Raw genomic sequence first — 19,703 nt, forward strand, 5'->3', positions numbered from 1 at the left:
TGTACATGGGGTCACACCTGTGTGGTATACGGGCAGGAGCAGGGTGACAGTCATTATGTACATGGGGTCACACCTGTGTGGTATACGGGCAGGAGCAGGGTGACAGTCATTATGTACATGGGGTCACACCTGTGTGGTATACGGGCAGGAGCAGGGTGACAGTCATTATGTACATGGGGTCACACCTGTGTGGTATACGGGCAGGAGCAGGGTGACAGTCATTATGTACATGGGGTCACACCTGTGTGGTATATGGGCAGGAGCAGGGTGACAGTCATTATGTACATGGGGTCACACCTGTGTGGTATACGGGCAGGAGCAGGGTGACAGTCATTATGTACATGGGGTCACACCTGTGTGGTATACGGGCAGGAGCAGGGTGACAGTCATTATGTACATGGGGTCACACCTGTGTGGTATATGGGCAGGAGCAGGGTGACAGTCATTATGTACATGGGGTCACACCTGTGTGGTATACGGGCAGGAGCAGGGTGACAGTCACTATGTACATGGGGTCACACCTGTGTGGTATACGGGCAGGAGCAGGGTGACAGTCATTATGTACATGGGGTCACACCTGTGTGGTATACGGGCAGGAGCAGGGTGACAGTAGGTATGTACATGGGGTCACACCTGTGTGGTATACGGGCAGGAGCAGGGTGACAGTCACTATGTACATGGGGTCACACCTGTGTGGTATACGGGCAGGAGCAGGGTGACAGTCATTATGTACATGGGGTCACACCTGTGTGGTATACGGGCAGGAGCAGGGTGACAGTAGTTATTTCTACTTCAGGGTCCATAGGGGGTCCACAGGGTTGACCTTGGGGTATAGCTGGATCTGGATCCACGGGCACCACGCAGTTAAAGCTTTGCTGCTCCCAGGATGCATTTGGGTCCGTCCTCCTCTATACCCTGCCCCCGACCACAGGCACCTCAGGTTGAGTTGGTGCCCGGCCGGAGTCGGGTCACCCTGTCGCAGTGGGGCTGCAGGAGCAGCCCCTAAGCTTTATTTTAAAAGAGAAATTTTTTATTTTTTTCTACTTTTTTTACACTTTTAGAGCGGCAGCATCAGACTGTCCTTTAGGACGTCCATGCTGCCGCTTCTTCTCCCCGCTGGCGCCGCGACGCCTGTACAGCTCTGGGGATCGCGGCGGGACCCCAGAGCCTGTACTAGCCGGGCTCTGGGGACTCCCTTGACTGCTGCCGGACGCGACGGGGATCAGGTAAGCCGCAGGTCTCTTTGGACAGACCGGAGGCGCTAGCGGCGGCGGCGGACTCCCCTTCTATAGAGGAACACCCTGCGTGTCCGCTAGACCACCAGGGTGACAGGCTGGATGCGGGATCGGCAACCTGGGGGTTAATATGCTAGCCAGGGGAGGAAGCCTTCCCTGTCTAGCGGCTCCTCCCCTCAGCTCAGCGCGCCTTTCAACACGCAGTCTGGCGTCGCTGAGCTGCTCTTATCTTACGGCCACTCCTCCTCTGAGGTCTCCGGCGGCCATCTTCACTGGCACATCGCAGACTCCCAGGCGGTATCAAGTGGACCGGTCCCCCTGTGTACCTCTCCCCTGCTGAAGGACAGTGTACACAGCACTATAGCCCTCCCAGACACTGAATCTGGGCGGTTGATTGTAGCGGAAGGTGCAGTGAGAATATCTTCCTGCATTGTATGTGACTATTGCTAGTGCTGCCTGTCTGTGACTTACTCTCCTTGCTGTCAGCTTATAACTATCCCTTTCCTTCTCCTATGGCCCGGCAGGTGTGTGGGGGAGGGGCGTTTTCTGATACCCTCACTTCTATAAATCACGTATTGGTGGGGTCAGTCACATACTGTTGGGTGCTACACAGTACCATATCTGGGCTGTTGTGTCGTATACTGGTGAGTGCGCGGGTGTTTAATACCATAATTCCTCTGGTGATACGTATTTCTTGTGATTTTCGGTATCATGTCTGATGAGGAGACTGAGCGCTCTGTGTTATTTTCCTGCAGACGCTGTGCTGCTGGAGTTGATGGGGAGGACTTATCTCAGGATGGTCTGTGTGGGCGGTGCCAGCTGGTACCGGGCCCCTCCAACCCCCCTGTGTCACAGGACCCTCCTTGGGCGATGTTTTCACAGGTGCTGGCGTCTATTGCGGACCGGTTATCGGTCCCATCAGCGGTCCCTTCTAGGGCGTTGCCTCAGCCCACCATCCCCCATTCCCCGGCTGTTCCGCAAATATTGCGGTCTTCCCCCGGGGCCCAGACTGTGGGTCCTTACTCGGGACTGCCTGTGTATGTGCAGTCTCCCCCAGTGACGCGTCAGTCTGTAGTGCCTTTGCAGAGTTTTGCTCCGACGGCTCCGTACAGCCTTGGGTGGATGTTCTCTCCAGCTCCGTACAGAGTCTGGCGGCTTCATCCTCTGCGTTTCAGTCGATGTTGCAAAGTGATGTGCCACCAAGGGCATCTAAACGTCCGGTTGTGAGTTCACTAGCTGCGCAGTTGTCGGACTCAGAAGTGTCCTCAGATGATGGAGAAATCCATGAGGACTCTGACTCTGATGCCATGGGGCAGGAGGTGGAAGCTAAGTCCTCCATTAATGTTCCAGCCTTAGTTAGGGCGGTGCGGGCTATCCTACATGTTGAGGATGATGCGCCGGCTCCTAGGTCGAAGTTTCCTAATTTTAAAAATGCCAAGGTGACTTCAACTGTGTTCCCCCTGTCTGATCAATTAACGGATCATATGGCGGCGGCCTGTCAATTACCCAGTAAGAGGTTCCATCCACAGAAGAGGTTGGCGGCGAACTATCCTTTTCCTGAAGCTCATTGCAGGAAATGGGAGACTCCACCGGCGGTGGATTCCCACGTTACCCGCTTGATCAAAAGCGCGACGCTGCCATTGCCGTCTATCTCCTCTTTGAAGGATCCCACGGACAGGAAGGTGGAGACTTGTTTAAAGCCCATTAATTCTCATTCCGGGGCGGTGGCTCGCCCGTCCATGGCTATCTCCTGGGTGGCTAAAGCCATTGAGGCCTGGGCCAATGCCTTGGAGGATACCTTTCCTGATGAGGCTCCGGATATCCAGAGAGCGTTAGTGGTACAGATGCGGGATGCAGCTTCCTATATCGGGGAAGAGTGTTTGGATGCCAGCCTGCTCACTTCTAGGGTGTCGGCTGCAGCGGTGTCTGCTCGGCGCTCCCTGTGGCTGAGGTCCTGGAGGGCTGATGCAGATTCAAAAAAGGGTCTGGAGGCCTTGCCTTTTAATGGTGATTTACTATTTGGTCCGGATTTGGACAAAATAGTGGATACTTTGGCTAAGTCCAAGTCGGCTTTCCTCCCTTCGGCCTCTGCGCCGGCTAAAGAGAGGAGCTCTGCCTTTCGGTCCTTTCGGGTTCAGGGTAAGGCCAAGGGCCAGTCCTTCCCGAGACATTCGGCGACCAAGGCCGCACCCAAGCACAAGAAGCAGGCATGGAGTGCTCGGCGCCCTTCTTCCAAGCAGGAGGATAAGCCTGCTGCCTGATGGGACGGGCCTCTCTCTGGGGGACCCCAGAGTGGGAGGCCGACTTCTCCAATTCGCCCAGTGTTGGCACAATACCACCACGGATGCCTGGGTTCGAGAAGTAGTCTCTCAGGGGTACGCCCTGTCTTTTCGGTTCAGGCCGCCCCACCAGTTTTTCTGCACGAGTCCTTCTCTGGACAAGACCAAAGCTGGCCAGATTCAGGTAGCTATAGAATCCTTGCTACAAGCAGGGGTCATTGTTCCCGTTCCGCAGTCTCAGCGCGGGACGGGGTACTATTCTACTCTGTTTCTGGTACAGAAACCCAATGGTTCTCATCGCCCTATCCTGAATTTGAAGTCTCTGAACAGGTACCTCAGAGTTCCCAAGTTCAGGATGGAAACGTTACGTTCCATCATTCTGGCGATGGAACCCGGGGATTATATGGTCTCCCTCGATATCCAGGACGCCTATCTCCATGTGCCCATAGCACCGGCACATCAGCGGTATCTGAGGTTTGCTATCCTGAATCATCACTACCAATTTCAATTTCGGGCGTTGCCTTTCGGCCTTTCCACGGCTCCAAGGGTGTTCACCAAGGTGATGGCAGTTATGGCTGCCCACCTTCGGGGTCAGGGTCTACGTCTGTTGCCGTACCTGGACGATCTTCTGCTGCTGGCGAGCTCCCCGGAGGTGCTTCTTCGACATCTCCACCTGACCATTGCTTGTCTTCAAGCACACGGGTGGTTGATAAATTGGAAGAAGTCCTCCCTGATTCCATCACAGCGGATGGTTCATTTGGGAGCCCTGCTGGATTCTCGTCAGCAACGGATTTTCCTGACTCCGGAGAAGGTCTCCTCCCTGCAGCTGCGGATACACAGTTGCCTGAGCAGTTGCCGCCTGTCGGGCCATTCGGCTATGAGAGTTCTGGGGTCCATGGTGTCGACATTCGACATGGTGGAATTTGCCCAGTTCCATTCCCGGCCCCTGCAGGGGCTGATTCTATCGGAATGGAACGGGTTACCTCACCGGATCCGCTCTCAGATGCTGGTGTTGTCCCCGGAGGTTCGGCAGTCTTTGGCTTGGTGGCTTCAGACAGCGCATCTGGTCGAGGGGCGCCCCTTTTGGATCCCGGACTGGGTCCTGCTCACGACGGATGCCAGTCTCCGGGGTTGGGGGGCAGTGATCGGCTCATTATCGCTTCAGGGTCGTTGGTCCGCGGACGAAGCACTTCTCCCCATCAACATCCTGGAACTGCGGGCGGTATACAGGGCCCTGCAGTCGTCTGGCCCCGCTCTTCGCGGAAGGGCGGTTCAGGTGCGGTACGACAACGCCACCACGGTGGCGTACATCAACCACCAAGGGGGAACTCGTAGTCGGGCAGCAATGTCGGAGGTGTCTCGCATTCTTGCTTGGGCGGAGTGTCACATTCCAGCGATCTCGGCAGTCTTCATTCCCGGAGTCCTCAATTGGGAGGCGGACTTCCTCAGCCGTCACGATGTGCATCCTGGGGAATGGTCGCTTCACCCAGAGGTGTTTCAGCTACTCGTGGACAGGTGGAGCCTCCCGTCACAATCACAAGTTGCCCGTTTACGGGTCAAGGACAAGAGACGCAGGTGCCTGTCTGGTAGACGCACTGTCGGTGAAATGGACGTTTCACCTGGCGTATCTGTTTCCTCCGATATCCCTGCTTCCTCGGGTTCTGCGGAAATTCAAGCAGGACGGCGGCACACTCGTGCTGGTAGCTCCGGCGTGGCCCAGACGTCCTTGGTACTCCAATCTGAGGTGCCTCTCCATCGACGCTCCGTACCTTCTCCCTCGGCGTCGGGACCTGTTGTCTCAAGGGCCCTTCCTTTACCCGGATCTGGGTCGGCTGTCTTCGACGGCGTGGCTCTTGAGACAGCCGTCTTGAGGTCTAGGGGTTTCTCCAGTTCGGTCATTGGTACCATGCTTAGGGCACGCAAGCCTGCTTCCGCGCGGATTTACCACAGGGTGTGGCGCACTTATTTTCAGTGGTGTGAATCCAGAAACTATGATCCGCAGGTGTTCCGGGTTTCCAGAATCTTGGAGTTTCTTCAATCTGGTTTGGACCTCGGCTTACGCCTGGCCTCTCTGAAGGTTCATGTGTCTGCTTTGTCCGTGTGGTTTCAGCGACGGATTGCTACACTGCCAGATGTTCACACCTTTTTCCAAGGTGTTCTCAGGATCCCGCCTCCATTCGTGCCTCCGGTGGCTCCTTGGGACTTGGCGGTGGTACTGCGGGTCTTGCAGGGTCCTCCTTTTGAGCCGCTTGAGTCGGTGGAGCTCAAGTGGCTGACGTTTAAGACCATTTTTCTCCTGGCAATTGCTTCTGCCAGGAGGGTGTCAGAATTAGGGGCGCTTTCCTGTCGCCCTCCTTTTCTGATTTTTCTCCAGGACAGGGCGGTGCTCCGCACGCGTCCTGAGTTTTTGCCCAAAGTGGTCTCAAAGTTCCACATTAATCAGGAACTTGTTGTGCCAGCTTTTCAGTCGCCTGATCTTTCTGTTGGTGAGGCTTCCTTAGATGTAGTCCGGGCACTTAGAATCTATGTGGATCGGACTGCTTCGGTTAGGAAGTCGGATTCTTTGTTTGTTCTGTTCGGTTTTCACAAGAGGGGTTGGCCTGCCAACAAGCAAACGTTAGCCCGTTGGCTTCGTTCCGTTATTTGTGAGGCTTATGCACGGGAGGGTTTACCTGTGCCAGCCTCTGTTAAGGCTCATTCCACTCGTTCTGTGGGTCCCTCTTGGGCTGCTAGACGTGGCGCCTCCGCTGTTCAGCTGTGTAAGGCGGCCACTTGGTCTTCAATTCAGACGTTTTTGAGGTTCTATGCTTTTGACACCTTCGCCTCTCAGGATGCATCCTTTGGGCGCCGGGTACTCCTTTCAGCACAGGAGCGTCCCCGCCCTTAGTTGAACTGCTTTGGGACATCCCCAAGGTCAACCCTGTGGACCCCCTATGGACCCTGAAGTAGAAAACAAGAGATATGGTAAGCATTTACCTTTGTTATCTCTGTTTCTACGAAGTCCATAGGGTCCACAGGGCGCCCGCCCTGACGCACCTGGCTTCAAATGGGCTGTGTGGCTGGTCACCGGTTTTCCGTCTCCCATTTCTGTGAGTATGGTTTCTTGTGTGTTCCAGTCTTCCTTCTCTCTTAGTCTCCTCCTCCGGCCTTAGCTGCTTACCAACTGAGGTGCCTGTGGTCGGGGGCGGGGTATAGAGGAGGACGGACCCAAGTGCATCCTGGGAGCAGCAAAGCTTTAACCGCGTGGTGCCCGTGGATCCAGATCCAGCTATACCCCAAGGTCAACCCTGTGTACCCTATGGACTTCGTAGAAACAGAGATAACAAAGGTTAGTTCTTACCATATCTCTTGTTGTACATGGGGTCACACCTGTGTGGTACATGGCAGGAGCAAGGTGACAGTAGGTATGTACATGGGGTCACACCTGTGTGGTACATGGCAGGAGCAAGGTGACTGTAGGTATGTACATGGGGTCACACCTGTGTGGTACATGGCAGGAGCAGGGTGACAGTAGGTATGTACATGGGGCCACACGTGGTACATCGCAGGAGCAGGGTGACAGTAGTTATGTACATGGGGTCACCCCTGTGTGGTACATGGCAGGAGCAGGGTGACAGTAGGTATGTACATGGGGTCACCCCAGTGGGGTGTTTGCAGAATGACAGTCCTTCATTTCTTCTCTCTCCCACCACAGCCCCCTCTCCCGGAGACCAAGGCCGCATCATGGGACTGAAGGAAGAGAGGGGCTCACACCTGGACTCCTGCAGGAGGAGAGGAGCCAAGCCGGCCGCACACGCAGGTGAGAATGTGTTTGGATCATTGTCTATCTCTCTTACTCTGCCCGGAATCTGTGGGGGATTTCCTTTCCTGTGGGTACAGCAGCATATTGTGGAGATACTGCCCCCAGTGCTCCTGGTTACTCTGATAGTGCCGCACAGACCGAGGTGGCATCCCAGCATTAGAGGCTCATACCTCAGACATAGCACAAGGTGAAGAGACAGTATATACCTCTATGGACATACTGTGATTGCCCAAGGTAATACAGATCTCCAGCATTGATTACTTGGTCTAGTGGTGAGGGTCCCCTGACTCTGCCCTAAGGTTGCCTTGCCCTGGCCTTTTTCCCCCTAGGCCGGCCTTGCCCTGGCCTTTTTCCCCCTAGGCCGGCCTTGCCCTGGCCTTTTTCCCCCTAGGCCGGCCTCGCCCTGGCCTTTTTCCCCCTAGGCCGGCCTCGCCCTGGCCTTTTTCCCCCTAGGCCGGCCTCGCCCTGGCCTTTTTCCCCCTAGGCCGGCCTCGCCCTGGCCTTTTTCCCCCTAAGGTGGCCATACAGTTCCTCTGGATCAGCCACCCCAATGATAATTTCTCCTTAGTTTGGCTTCCCTTATGGACACTGCATTTCCTTCTATGTACATAATCTCTATTAGACTGTCAGCTTTGTGGTCAGTTTCCTCAGTGCGGTGAAGCTGGGAAGAGCAGTATAACCTTTCTTCATGTAGCGACTAATCGGACGATGGCTCATTGCTGACTATGCTCTGAATAGGAATTGAACCGGATACAATAGTCCCCATGGTTTATTGTAATGTAAGGTATGTAATTTAACTTCTCAATCCCCATAAGGGACAGATATATACGTCTCCAAACCACCTACAGTAGGGGACATAGGCGGGGTACAGATAATTTAGTAATATATATTGGAGAGTATGATTTAGCATCTGAAGAAGTTGTGATATCCTCTGGGTCCGATGTTGAGCATAGTAAGGCATCCTGGTAGTCACTGATTATTCCAGAGATGGACTGAACCAGGAGTTCCGATAAGCCGGGTCTCAATGATGTGGGGCCCCCCCAACAGGTACATACTGGGACTGCACCCTATAGGTGTTAAAAAGACCAGCATTCCGCCACCGCCGGCTTAGCCCCCAGGTTATCTGACTCTGGGCAGAGCCACCCGGCCAGACAAACTGTATAATAAGGCGAGACCACTTGTGTCCAAAGCCTGTAGTATGACTCCCGGGGTGTGCCAGCAGCGTACTCACCCCTAGACCAACGCACCTGCAGGAATACATTTGGGAAGAAAAATAGTTGTTAAATAAATTTTCTGCCAGTATAATAATGTCATTAGATAAACCTGATAACATAAACTTTGATATATTTATACCCGAATATCCACCCTTGGCCACACACATCATAGGGCTACCTATTGGCGTTACAATAAGTAACTTGTCCTCTGGGCTTTTCTCCCCAGTAACACACCGCCCAGCCAATGTACTAAGGTTTCTTTCACTTTTATTGCCCTATGAGGTGTCTCCGATTGTCCCGATCCTGCTGGTTTATTATTATTATTATTCGTTATGTATGTGGAGCCACAAGCGGTCTGCAGCACCTTACAAGTTATAGACAGAGCCAGCACAGGGTAGGAAAGGGTCTGATCCGGGAGCTGTATCTGAGATGGGAAGAGCAGGACTGAGAGGTGCTGAATGTGGGGTATGAAGGAGAGGGAAGAGTCCAGGGTAACTCCAAGACAGGGCAGTTGTGGGCTAGAGGAGGTGGTGGTGCTATTAGTAGATAAAGATATTGCTGGAGGGTGGGAAGATAATCAGCCCAGTGTTAAGGCGCACATCCACTTGACGATTTCTATGAGCGATTGAACGATAATGATATTGTTATCGTGAATCGCTCATGAATCGGGCACATTAATGTTGGAAAGGACCAGTGATGAGCGCTCCCTCTGGTCGTTTACGACACGAATCATCGCCCGAACATGCCGCACAACCAGAGGATAACGTCAGGCTGAGCATGTTAGGGGAAGATGGAGGGTGAGACTGCTCGCTCAGTGTAAGCACAGCACAGACTGACAGATGACTGCACCACATGAGCATGTTAGGGGATGATGGAGGGTGAGGCTGCTCGCTCAGTGTAGGCACAGACTGACAGATGACTGCACCATATGAGCATGTTAGGGGATGATGGAGGGTGAGGCTGCTCGCTCAATGTAGGCACAGCACAGACTGACAGATGACTGCACCATATGAGCATGTTAGGGGAGGATGGAGGGTGAGGCTGCTCGCTCAATGTAGGCACAGCACAGACTGACAGATGACTGCACCATATGAGCATGTTAGGGGATGATGGACGGTGAGGCTGCTCGCTCAATGTAGGCACAGCACAGACTGACAGATGACTGCACCATATGAGCATGTTAGGGGATGATGGAGGGTGAGGCTGCTCGCTCAGTGTATGCACAGCACAGACTGACAGATGACTGCACCACATGAGCATGTTAGGGGAGGATGGAGGGTGAGACTGCTCGCGCAGTGTAGGCACAGCACAGACTGACAGATGACTGCACCACATGAGCATGTTAGGGGATGATGGAGGGTGAGGCTGCTCGCTCAGTGTAGGCACAGCACAGACTGACAGATGACTGCACCACATGAGCATGTTAGGGGAGGATGGAGGGTGAGGCTGCTCACTCAGTGTATGCACAGCACAGACTGACAGATGACTGCACCACATGAGCATGTTAGGGGAGGATGGAGGGTGAGACTGCTCGCGCAGTGTAGGCACAGCACAGACTGACAGATGACTGCACCACATGAGCATGTTAGGGGATGATGGAGGGTGAGGCTGCTCGCTCAGTGTAGGCACAGCACAGACTGACAGATGACTGCACCACATGAGCATGTTAGGGGAGGATGGAGGGTGAGGCTGCTCACTCAGTGTATGCACAGCACAGACTGACAGATGACTGTACCACATGAGCATGTTAGGGGAGGATGGAGGGTGAGGCTGCTCGCTCAGTGTAGGCACAGCACAGACTGACAGATGACTGTACCATATGAGCATGTTATGGGAGGATGGAGGGTGAGGCTGCTCGCTCAGTGTAGGCACAGCACAGACTGACAGATGACTGCACCATATGAGCATGTTAGGGGATGATGGAGGGTGAGACTGCTCGCTCAATGTAGGCACAGCACAGACTGACAGATGACTGCACCATATGAGCATGTTAGGGGAGGATGGAGGGTGAGGCTGCTCGCTCAGTGTAGGCACAGCACAGACTGACAGATGACTGCACCATATGAGCATGTTAGGGGATGATGGAGGGTGAGGCTGCTCGCTCAATGTAGGCACATCACAGACTGACAGATGACTGCACCATATGAGCATGTTAGGGGAGCATGGAGGGTGAGGCTGCTCGCTCAGTGTAGGCACAGCACAGACTGACAGATGACTGCACCATATGAGCATGTTAGGGGATGATGGAGGGTGAGGCTGCTCGCTCAGTGTAGGCACAGCACAGACTGACAGATGATTGCACCATATGAGCATGTTAGGGGAGGATGGAGGGTGAGGCTGCTCGCTCAGTGTAGGCACAGACTGACAGATGACTGCACCACATGAGCATGTTAGGGGAGGATTGAGGGTGAGGCTGCTCGCTCAGTGTAGGCACAGCACAGACTGACAGATGACTGCACCATATGAGCATGTTAGGGGAGGATGGAGGGTGAGGCTGCTCGCTCAGTGTAGGCACAGCACAGACTGACAGATGACTGCACCACATGAGCATGTTAGGGGATGATGGAGGGTGAGGCTGCTCGCTCAGTGTAGGCACAGCACAGACTGACAGATGACTGCACCATATGAGCATGTTAGGGGAGGATGGAGGGTGAGGCTGCTCGCTCAGTGTAGGCACAGCACAGACTGACAGATGACTGCACCACATGAGCATGTTAGGGGAGGATGGAGGGTGAGACTGCTCGCTCAGTGTAGGCACAGCACAGACTGACAGATGACTGCACCACATGAGCATGTTAGGGGAGGATGGAGGGTGAGGCTGCTCGCTCAGTGTAGGCACAGCACAGACTGACAGATGACTGCACCATATGAGCATGTTAGGGGAGGATGGAGGGTGAGGCTGCTCGCTCAGTGTAGGCACAGCCCAGACTGACAGATGACTGCACCATATGAGCATGTTAGGGGATGATGGAGGGTGAGACTGCTCGCTCAGTGTAGGCACAGCACAGACTGACAGATGACTGTACCACATGAGCATGTTAGGGGAGGATGGAGGGTGAGGCTGCTCGCTCAATGTAGGCACAGCACAGACTGACAGATGACTGCACCATATGAGCATGTTAGGGGAGGATGGAGGGTGAGACTGCTCGCTCAGTGTAGGCACAGCACAGACTGACAGATGACTGCACCATATGAGCATGTTAGGGGAGCATGGAGGGTGAGGCTGCTCGCTCAATGTAGGCACAGCACAGACTGACAGATGACTGCACCATATGAGCATGTTAGGGGAGGATGGAGGGTGAGGCTGCTCGCTCAGTGTAGGCACAGCACAGACTGACAGATGACTGCACCATATGAGCATGTTAGGGGAGGATGGAGGGTGAGGCTGCTCGCTCAATGTAGGCACAGCACAGACTGACAGATGACTGCACCACATGAGCATGTTAGGGGAGGATGGAGGGTGAGGCTGCTCACTCAGTGTAGGCACAGCACAGACTGACAGATGACTGCACCACATGAGCATGTTAGGGGAGGATGGAGGGTGAGGCTGCTCACTCAGTGTAGGCACAGCACAGACTGACAGATGACTGCACCATATGAGCATGTTAGGGGAGGATGGAGGGTGAGGCTGCTCGCTCAGTGTAGGCACAGCACAGACTGACAGATGACTGCACCACATGAGCATGTTAGGGGAGGATTGAGGGTGAGGCTGCTCGCTCAGTGTAGGCACAGCACAGACTGACAGATGACTGCACCATATGAGCATGTTAGGGGATGATGGAGGGTGAGACTGCTCGCTCAGTGTAGACACAGCACAGACTGACAGATGACTGCACCATATGAGCATGTTAGGGGATGATGGAGGGTGAGACTGCTCGCTCAGTGTAGACACAGCACAGACTGACAGATGACTGCACCACATGAGCATGTTAGGGGATGATGGAGGGTGAGACTGCTCGCTCAGTGTAGGCACAGCACAGACTGACAGATGACTGCACCACATGAGCATGTTAGGGGATGATGGAGGGTGAGGCTGCTCGCTCAGTGTAGGCACAGCACAGACTGACAGATGACTGCACCATATGAGCATGTTAGGGGAGGATGGAGGGTGAGGCTGCTTGCTCAGTGTAGGCACAGCACAGACTGATGACTGCACCACATGAGCATGTTAGGGGATGATGGAGGGTGAGGCTGCTCGCTCAGTGTAGGCACAGCACAGACTGACAGATGACTGCACCACATGAGCATGTTAGGGGAGCATGGAGGGTGAGACTGCTCGCTCAGTGTAGGCACAGCACAGACTGACAGATGACTGCACCACATGAGCCTGTTAGGGGATGATGGAGGGTGAGGCTGCTCGCTCAATGTAGCACAGCACAGACTGACAGATGACTGCACCATATGAGCATGTTAGGGGAGGATGGAGGGTGAGGCTGCTCGCTCAGTGTAGGCACAGCACAGACTGACAGATGACTGCACCATATGAGCATGTTAGGGGAGGATGGAGGGTGAGGCTGCTCGCTCAGTGTAGGCACAGCACAGACTGACAGATGACTGCACCATATGAGCATGTTAGGGGAGGATGGAGGGTGAGGCTGCTCGCTCAGTGTAGGCACAGCACAGACTGACAGATGACTGCACCACGTGAGCATGTTAGGGGAGGATGGAGGGTGAGGCTGCTCGCTCAGTGTAGGCACAGCACAGACTGACAGATGACTGCACCATATGAGCATGTTAGAGGATGATGGAGGGTGAGGCTGCTCGCTCAGTGTAGGCACAGCACAGACTGACAGATGACTGTACCACGTGAGCATGTTAGGGGAGGATGGAGGGTGGGGCAGCTCGCTCAGTGTAGGCACAGCCCAGACTGACAGATGACTGCACCATATGAGCATGTTAGGGGATGATGGAGGGTGAGGCTGCTCGCTCAGTGTAGGCACAGCACAGACTGACAGATGACTGCACCACGTGAGCATGTTAGGGGAGGATGGAGGGTGGGGCAGCTCGCTCAGTGTAGGCACAGCACAGACTGACAGATGACTGCACCATATGAGCATGTTAGGGGAGGATGGAGGGAGAGGCTGCTCGCTCAGTGTAGGCACAGCACAGACTGACAGATGACTGCACCATATGAGCATCTTAGGGGAGGATGGAGGGTGAGACTGCTCGCTCAGTGTAGGCACAGCACAGACTGACAGATGACTGCACCATATGAGCATGTTAGGGGAGGATGGAGGGTGAGGCTGCTCGCTCAGTGTAGGCACAGCACAGACTGACAGATGACTGCACCACATGAGCATGTTAGGGGAGGATGGAGGGTGAGGCTGTTCGCTCAGTGTAGGCACAGCACAGACTGACAGATGACTGCACCACATGAGCATGTTAGGGGAGGATGGAGGGTGACGCTGCTCGCTCAGTGTAGGCACAGCACAGACTGACAGATGACTGCACCACGTGAGCATGTTAGGGGAGGATGGAGGGTGAGGCTGCTCGCTCAGTGTAGGCACAGCACAGACTGACAGATGACTGCACCACATGAGCATGTTAGGGGATGATGGAGGGTGAGGCTGCTCGCTCAGTGTAGGCACAGCACAGACTGACAGATGACTGCACCACATGAGCATGTTAGGGGAGGATGGAGGGTGAGGCTGCTCACTCAGTGTATGCACAGCACAGACTGACAGATGACTGTACCACATGAGCATGTTAGGGGAGGATGGAGGGTGAGGCTGCTCGCTCAGTGTAGGCACAGCACAGACTGACAGATGACTGTACCATATGAGCATGTTATGGGAGGATGGAGGGTGAGGCTGCTCGCTCAGTGTAGGCACAGCACAGACTGACAGATGACTGTACCACATGAGCATCTTAGGGGATGATGGAGGGTGAGGCTGCTCGCTCAGTGTAGGCACAGCACAGACTGACAGATGACTGTACCATATGAGCATGTTATGGGAGGATGGAGGGTGAGGCTGCTCGCTCAGTGTAGGCACAGCACAGACTGACAGATGACTGCACCATATGAGCATGTTAGGGGATGATGGAGGGTGAGACTGCTCGCTCAATGTAGGCACAGCACAGACTGACAGATGACTGCACCATATGAGCATGTTAGGGGAGGATGGAGGGTGAGGCTGCTCGCTCAGTGTAGGCACAGCACAGACTGACAGATGACTGCACCATATGAGCATGTTAGGGGAGGATGGAGGGTGAGGCTGCTCGCTCAATGTAGGCACATCACAGACTGACAGATGACTGCACCATATGAGCATGTTAGGGGAGCATGGAGGGTGAGGCTGCTCGCTCAATGTAGGCACAGCACAGACTGACAGATGACTGCACCATATGAGCATGTTAGGGGAGGATGGAGGGTGAGGCTGCTCGCTCAGTGTAGGCACAGCACAGACTGACAGATGACTGCACCATATGAGCATGTTAGGGGAGGATGGAGGGTGAGGCTGCTCGCTCAATGTAGGCACAGCACAGACTGACAGATGACTGCACCATATGAGCATGTTAGGGGAGGATGGAGGGTGAGGCTGCTCGCTCAATGTAGGCACAGCACAGACTGACAGATGACTGCACCACATGAGCATGTTAGGGGAGGATGGAGGGTGAGGCTGCTCACTCAGTGTAGGCACAGCACAGACTGACAGATGACTGCACCATATGAGCATGTTAGGGGAGGATGGAGGGTGAGACTGCTCGCTCAGTGTAGGCACAGCCCAGACTGACAGATGACTGCACCATATGAGCATGTTAGGGGATGATGGAGGGTGAGGCTGCTCGCTCAGTGTAGGCACAGCACAGACTGACAGATGACTGCACCATATGAGCATGTTAGGGGAGGATGGAGGGTGAGGCTGCTCGCTCAGTGTAGGCACAGACTGACAGATGACTGCACCACATGAGCATGTTAGGGGAGGATTGAGGGTGAGGCTGCTCGCTCAGTGTAGGCACAGCACAGACTGACAGATGACTGCACCATATGAGCATGTTAGGGGATGATGGAGGGTGAGACTGCTCGCTCAGTGTAGGCACAGCACAGACTGACAGATGACTGCACCATATGAGCATGTTAGGGGATGATGGAGGGTGAGACTGCTCGCTCAATGTAGGCACAGCACAGACTGACAGATGACTGCACCATATGAGCATGTTAGGGGAGGATGGAGGGTGAGGCTGCTCGCTCAGTGTAGGCACAGCACACACTGACAGATGACTGCACCATATGAGCATGTTAGGGGAGGATGGAGGGTGAGGCTGCTCGCTCAGTGTAGGCACAGCACAGACTGACAGATGACTGCACCATATGAGCATGTTAGGGGAGCATGGAGGGTGAGGCTGCTCGCTCAATGTAGGCACAGCACAGACTGACAGATGACTGCACCATATGAGCATGTTAGGGGAGGATGGAGGGTGAGGCTGCTCGCTCAGTGTAGGCACAGCACAGACTGACAGATGACTGCACCATATGAGCATGTTAGGGGATGATGGAGGGTGAGACTGCTCGCTCAATGTAGGCACAGCACAGACTGACAGATGACTGTACCACATGAGCATGTTAGGGGATGATGGAGGGTGAGGCTGCTCGCTCAGTGTAGGCACAGCACAGACTGACAGATGACTGCACCACATGAGCATGTTAGGGGATGATGGAGGGTGAGGCTGCTCGCTCAGTGTAGGCACAGCACAGACTGACAGATGACTGCACCATATGAGCATGTTAGGGGATGATGGAGGGTGAGACTGCTCGCGCAGTGTAGGCACAGCACAGACTGACAGATGACTGCACCATATGAGCATGTTAGGGGATGATGGAGGGTGAGGCTGCTCGCTCAGTGTAGGCACAGCACAGACTGACAGATGACTGCACCACATGAGCATGTTAGGGGAGGATTGAGGGAGAGGCTGCTCGCTCAGTGTAGACACAGCACAGACTGACAGATGACTGCACCACATGAGCATGTTAGGGGATGATGGAGGGTGAGGCTGCTCGCTCAGTGTAGGCACAGCACAGACTGACAGATGACTGCACCACATGAACATGTTAGGGGAGGATGGAGGGTGAGGCTGCTCGCTCAGTGTAGGCACAGCACAGACTGACAGATGACTGCACCACATGAGCATGTTAGGGGAGGATGGAGGGTGAGACTGCTCGCTCAGTGTAGGCACAGCACAGACTGACAGATGACTGCACCACATGAGCATGTTAGGGGAGGATGGAGGGTGAGGCTGCTCGCTCAGTGTAGGCACAGCACAGACTGACAGATGACTGCACCATATGAGCATGTTAGGGGAGGATGGAGGGTGAGGCTGCTCGCTCAGTGTAGGCACAGCCCAGACTGATGACTGCACCATATGAGCATGTTAGGGGATGATGGAGGGTGAGGCTGCTCGCTCAGTGTAGGCACAGCACAGACTGACAGATGACTGCACCATATGAGCATGTTAGGGGATGATGGAGGGTGAGGCTGCTCGCTCAGTGTAGGCACAGCACAGACTGACAGATGACTGCACCATATGAGCATGTTAGGGGATGATGGAGGGTGAGACTGCTCGCGCAGTGTAGGCACAGCACAGACTGACAGATGACTGCACCACATGAGCATGTTAGGGGATGATGGAGGGTGAGACTGCTCGCTCAGTGTAGGCACAGCACAGACTGACAGATGACTGCACCATATGAGCATGTTAGGGGATGATGGAGGGTGAGACTGCTCGCGCAGTGTAGGCACAGCACAGACTGACAGATGACTGCACCACATGAGCATGTTAGGGGATGATGGAGGGTGAGGCTGCTCGCTCAGTGTAGGCACAGCACAGACTGACAGATGACTGCACCACATGAGCATGTTAGGGGATGATGGAGGGTGAGGCTGCTCGCTCAGTGTAGGCACAGCACAGACTGATGACTGCACCACATGAGCATGTTAGGGGATGATGGAGGGTGAGGCTGCTCGCTCAGTGTAGGCACAGCACAGACTGACAGATGACTGCACCACATGAGCATGTTAGGGGATGATGGAGGGTGAGGCTGCTCGCTCAGTGTAAGCACAGCACAGGCTGACAGATGACTGCACCATATGAGCATGTTAGGGGAGGATGGAGGGTGAGGCTGCTCGCTCAGTGTAGGCACAGCACAGACTGACAGATGACTGCACCATATGAGCATGTTAGGGGAGGATGGAGGGTGAGGCTGCTCGCTCAGTGTAGGCACAGCACAGACTGACAGATGACTGCACCATATGAGCATGTTAGGGGAGGATGGAGGGTGAGGCTGCTCGCTCAGTGTAGGCACAGCACAGACTGACAGATGACTGCACCACGTGAGCATGTTAGGGGAGGATGGAGGGTGAGGCTGCTCGCTCAGTGTAGGCACAGCACAGACTGACAGATGACTGCACCATATGAGCATGTTAGGGGATGATGGAGGGTGAGGCTGCTCGCTCAGTGTAGGCACAGCACAGACTGACAGATGACTGCACCAGGTGAGCATGTTAGGGGAGGATGGAGGGTGGGGCAGCTCGCTCAGTGTAGGCACAGCACAGACTGACAGATGACTGCACCATATGAGCATGTTAGGGGAGGATGGAGGGTGAGGCTGTTCGCTCAGTGTAGGCACAGCACAGACTGACAGATGACTGCACCACATGAGCATGTTAGGGGAGGATGGAGGGTGACGCTGCTCGCTCAGTGTAGGCACAGCACAGACTGACAGATGACTGCACCACGTGAGCATGTTAGGGGAGGATGGAGGGTGAGGCTGCTCGCTCAGTGTAGGCACAGCACAGACTGACAGATGACTGCACCATATGAGCATGTTAGGGGATGATGGAGGGTGAGGCTGCTCGCTCAGTGTAGGCACAGCACAGACTGACAGATGACTGCACCATATGAGCATGTTAGGGGAGGATGGAGGGTGAGGCTGCTCGCTCAGTGTAGGCACAGCACAGACTGACAGATGACTGCACCATATGAGCATGTTAGGGGATGATGGAGGGTGAGGCTGCTCGCTCAGTGTAGGCACAGCACAGACTGACAGATGACTGCACCATATGAGCATGTTAGGGGAGGATGGAGGGTGAGGCTGCTCGCTCAGTGTAGGCACAGCACAAACTGACAGATGTACAATATAGTAATCGTGCAGTCGTTTTTTGGTTGCTGGTGGATGTGCCCATTAAGGCGCACTGCCACATACCGATATTACTGAGCGATTGCACGATTAGGACATCGTAATTGCGCAATCGCTCAGTGATCGTGCACTTCTATGTCGGAAACGACCAGCGATGCGTGCTCCCTCAGGTCGTTTCCGACATCAATCATTGGGTGAACATGCCGGTCAATCTCTCAATAACGACAGATTGGGCGTGTTCTCAGATGATGGAGAGTGGCTGCACTGAGTGACTGCTCGCTCCAGCTAGATCTGTGTGCCATCAGCATAGATAGGATACTGGACACTAAGGGCCTGATTCAGTGCTGGACGCTATTTGCGCTCGCTCGTTCAGAAAAAGGGGCCGGATATTTAAATAGAGCGCTCGCTCTTTGCTTTCTGTTGACGCCTCTATGTCTGAACGAGTGAACGAAACATGCGCTCGCTATTTTTTAAAAAACGCCCCCTGGACGCTCGCATCCTACGTCATCTCCGCTATTTATTAGATTAATTGAGTACATTGAAAGGCGTATGAACTGCTCGCAGTGCTTGTGGTTGGATTTTCCTACCGTAATCATGCGAGCAGTTCAGGCTAAAAGACAACCAAGTGACGTGGTCGATGACGCTGCTTTGTTAATTATGCACACCGTTAAAACGCCCGTTTTGACCGTTTGGCACGCCTGCGTTCGGATCTCCACTCCCCCGTTTTCAAGCACCATCCCCTGTTACCACCCACAAACGCCTCATCCTGTCACTCAAATTAGCAGGCATTCGCTATTTTGCGAGCACACAATTTCCGACCGCAATGACTGGTTCGCGCATGCGTATTACAACCCATACGCATGCGCAGTTGTGCGAACATCGCTCGGAGCTTACGAGCGGCTCTGAATCATGCCCTAAGAGATCTGATGAGCTCGCCTACTGAGGACGTATAAAGATATAAGGATGTGTCTATCTCCTTGTTACAGTACAGCTCAGAGCTCTCAGGCCTAACCTGATCATGTCTACATGGCTCCTCTG

The 19,703-nt window shown here is 54.3% G+C and overlaps 1 protein-coding gene across 3 annotated transcripts in view; it reads left to right on the top strand.

Moving 5' to 3' along the window:
- The window catches only part of LOC148453893 (uncharacterized), a 110,510-nt gene that overhangs the window by 32,394 nt on the left and 58,413 nt on the right, over positions 1–19,703 (top strand). For all 3 annotated transcript variants that reach the window (XM_088461551.1, XM_088461552.1, XM_088461553.1), the window contains exon 5: positions 7,209–7,313. In XM_088461551.1, coding sequence (XP_088317677.1) covers positions 7,209–7,313 — 105 coding nt within the window. The remainder of the gene's footprint in view (positions 1–7,208; positions 7,314–19,703) is intronic.

Source organism: Taudactylus pleione, unplaced genomic scaffold (assembly GCF_031769625.1).
Source record: "Taudactylus pleione unplaced genomic scaffold, aTauple2 ptg001066l, whole genome shotgun sequence".
Lineage (NCBI taxonomy): Eukaryota > Metazoa > Chordata > Amphibia > Anura > Myobatrachidae > Taudactylus > Taudactylus pleione.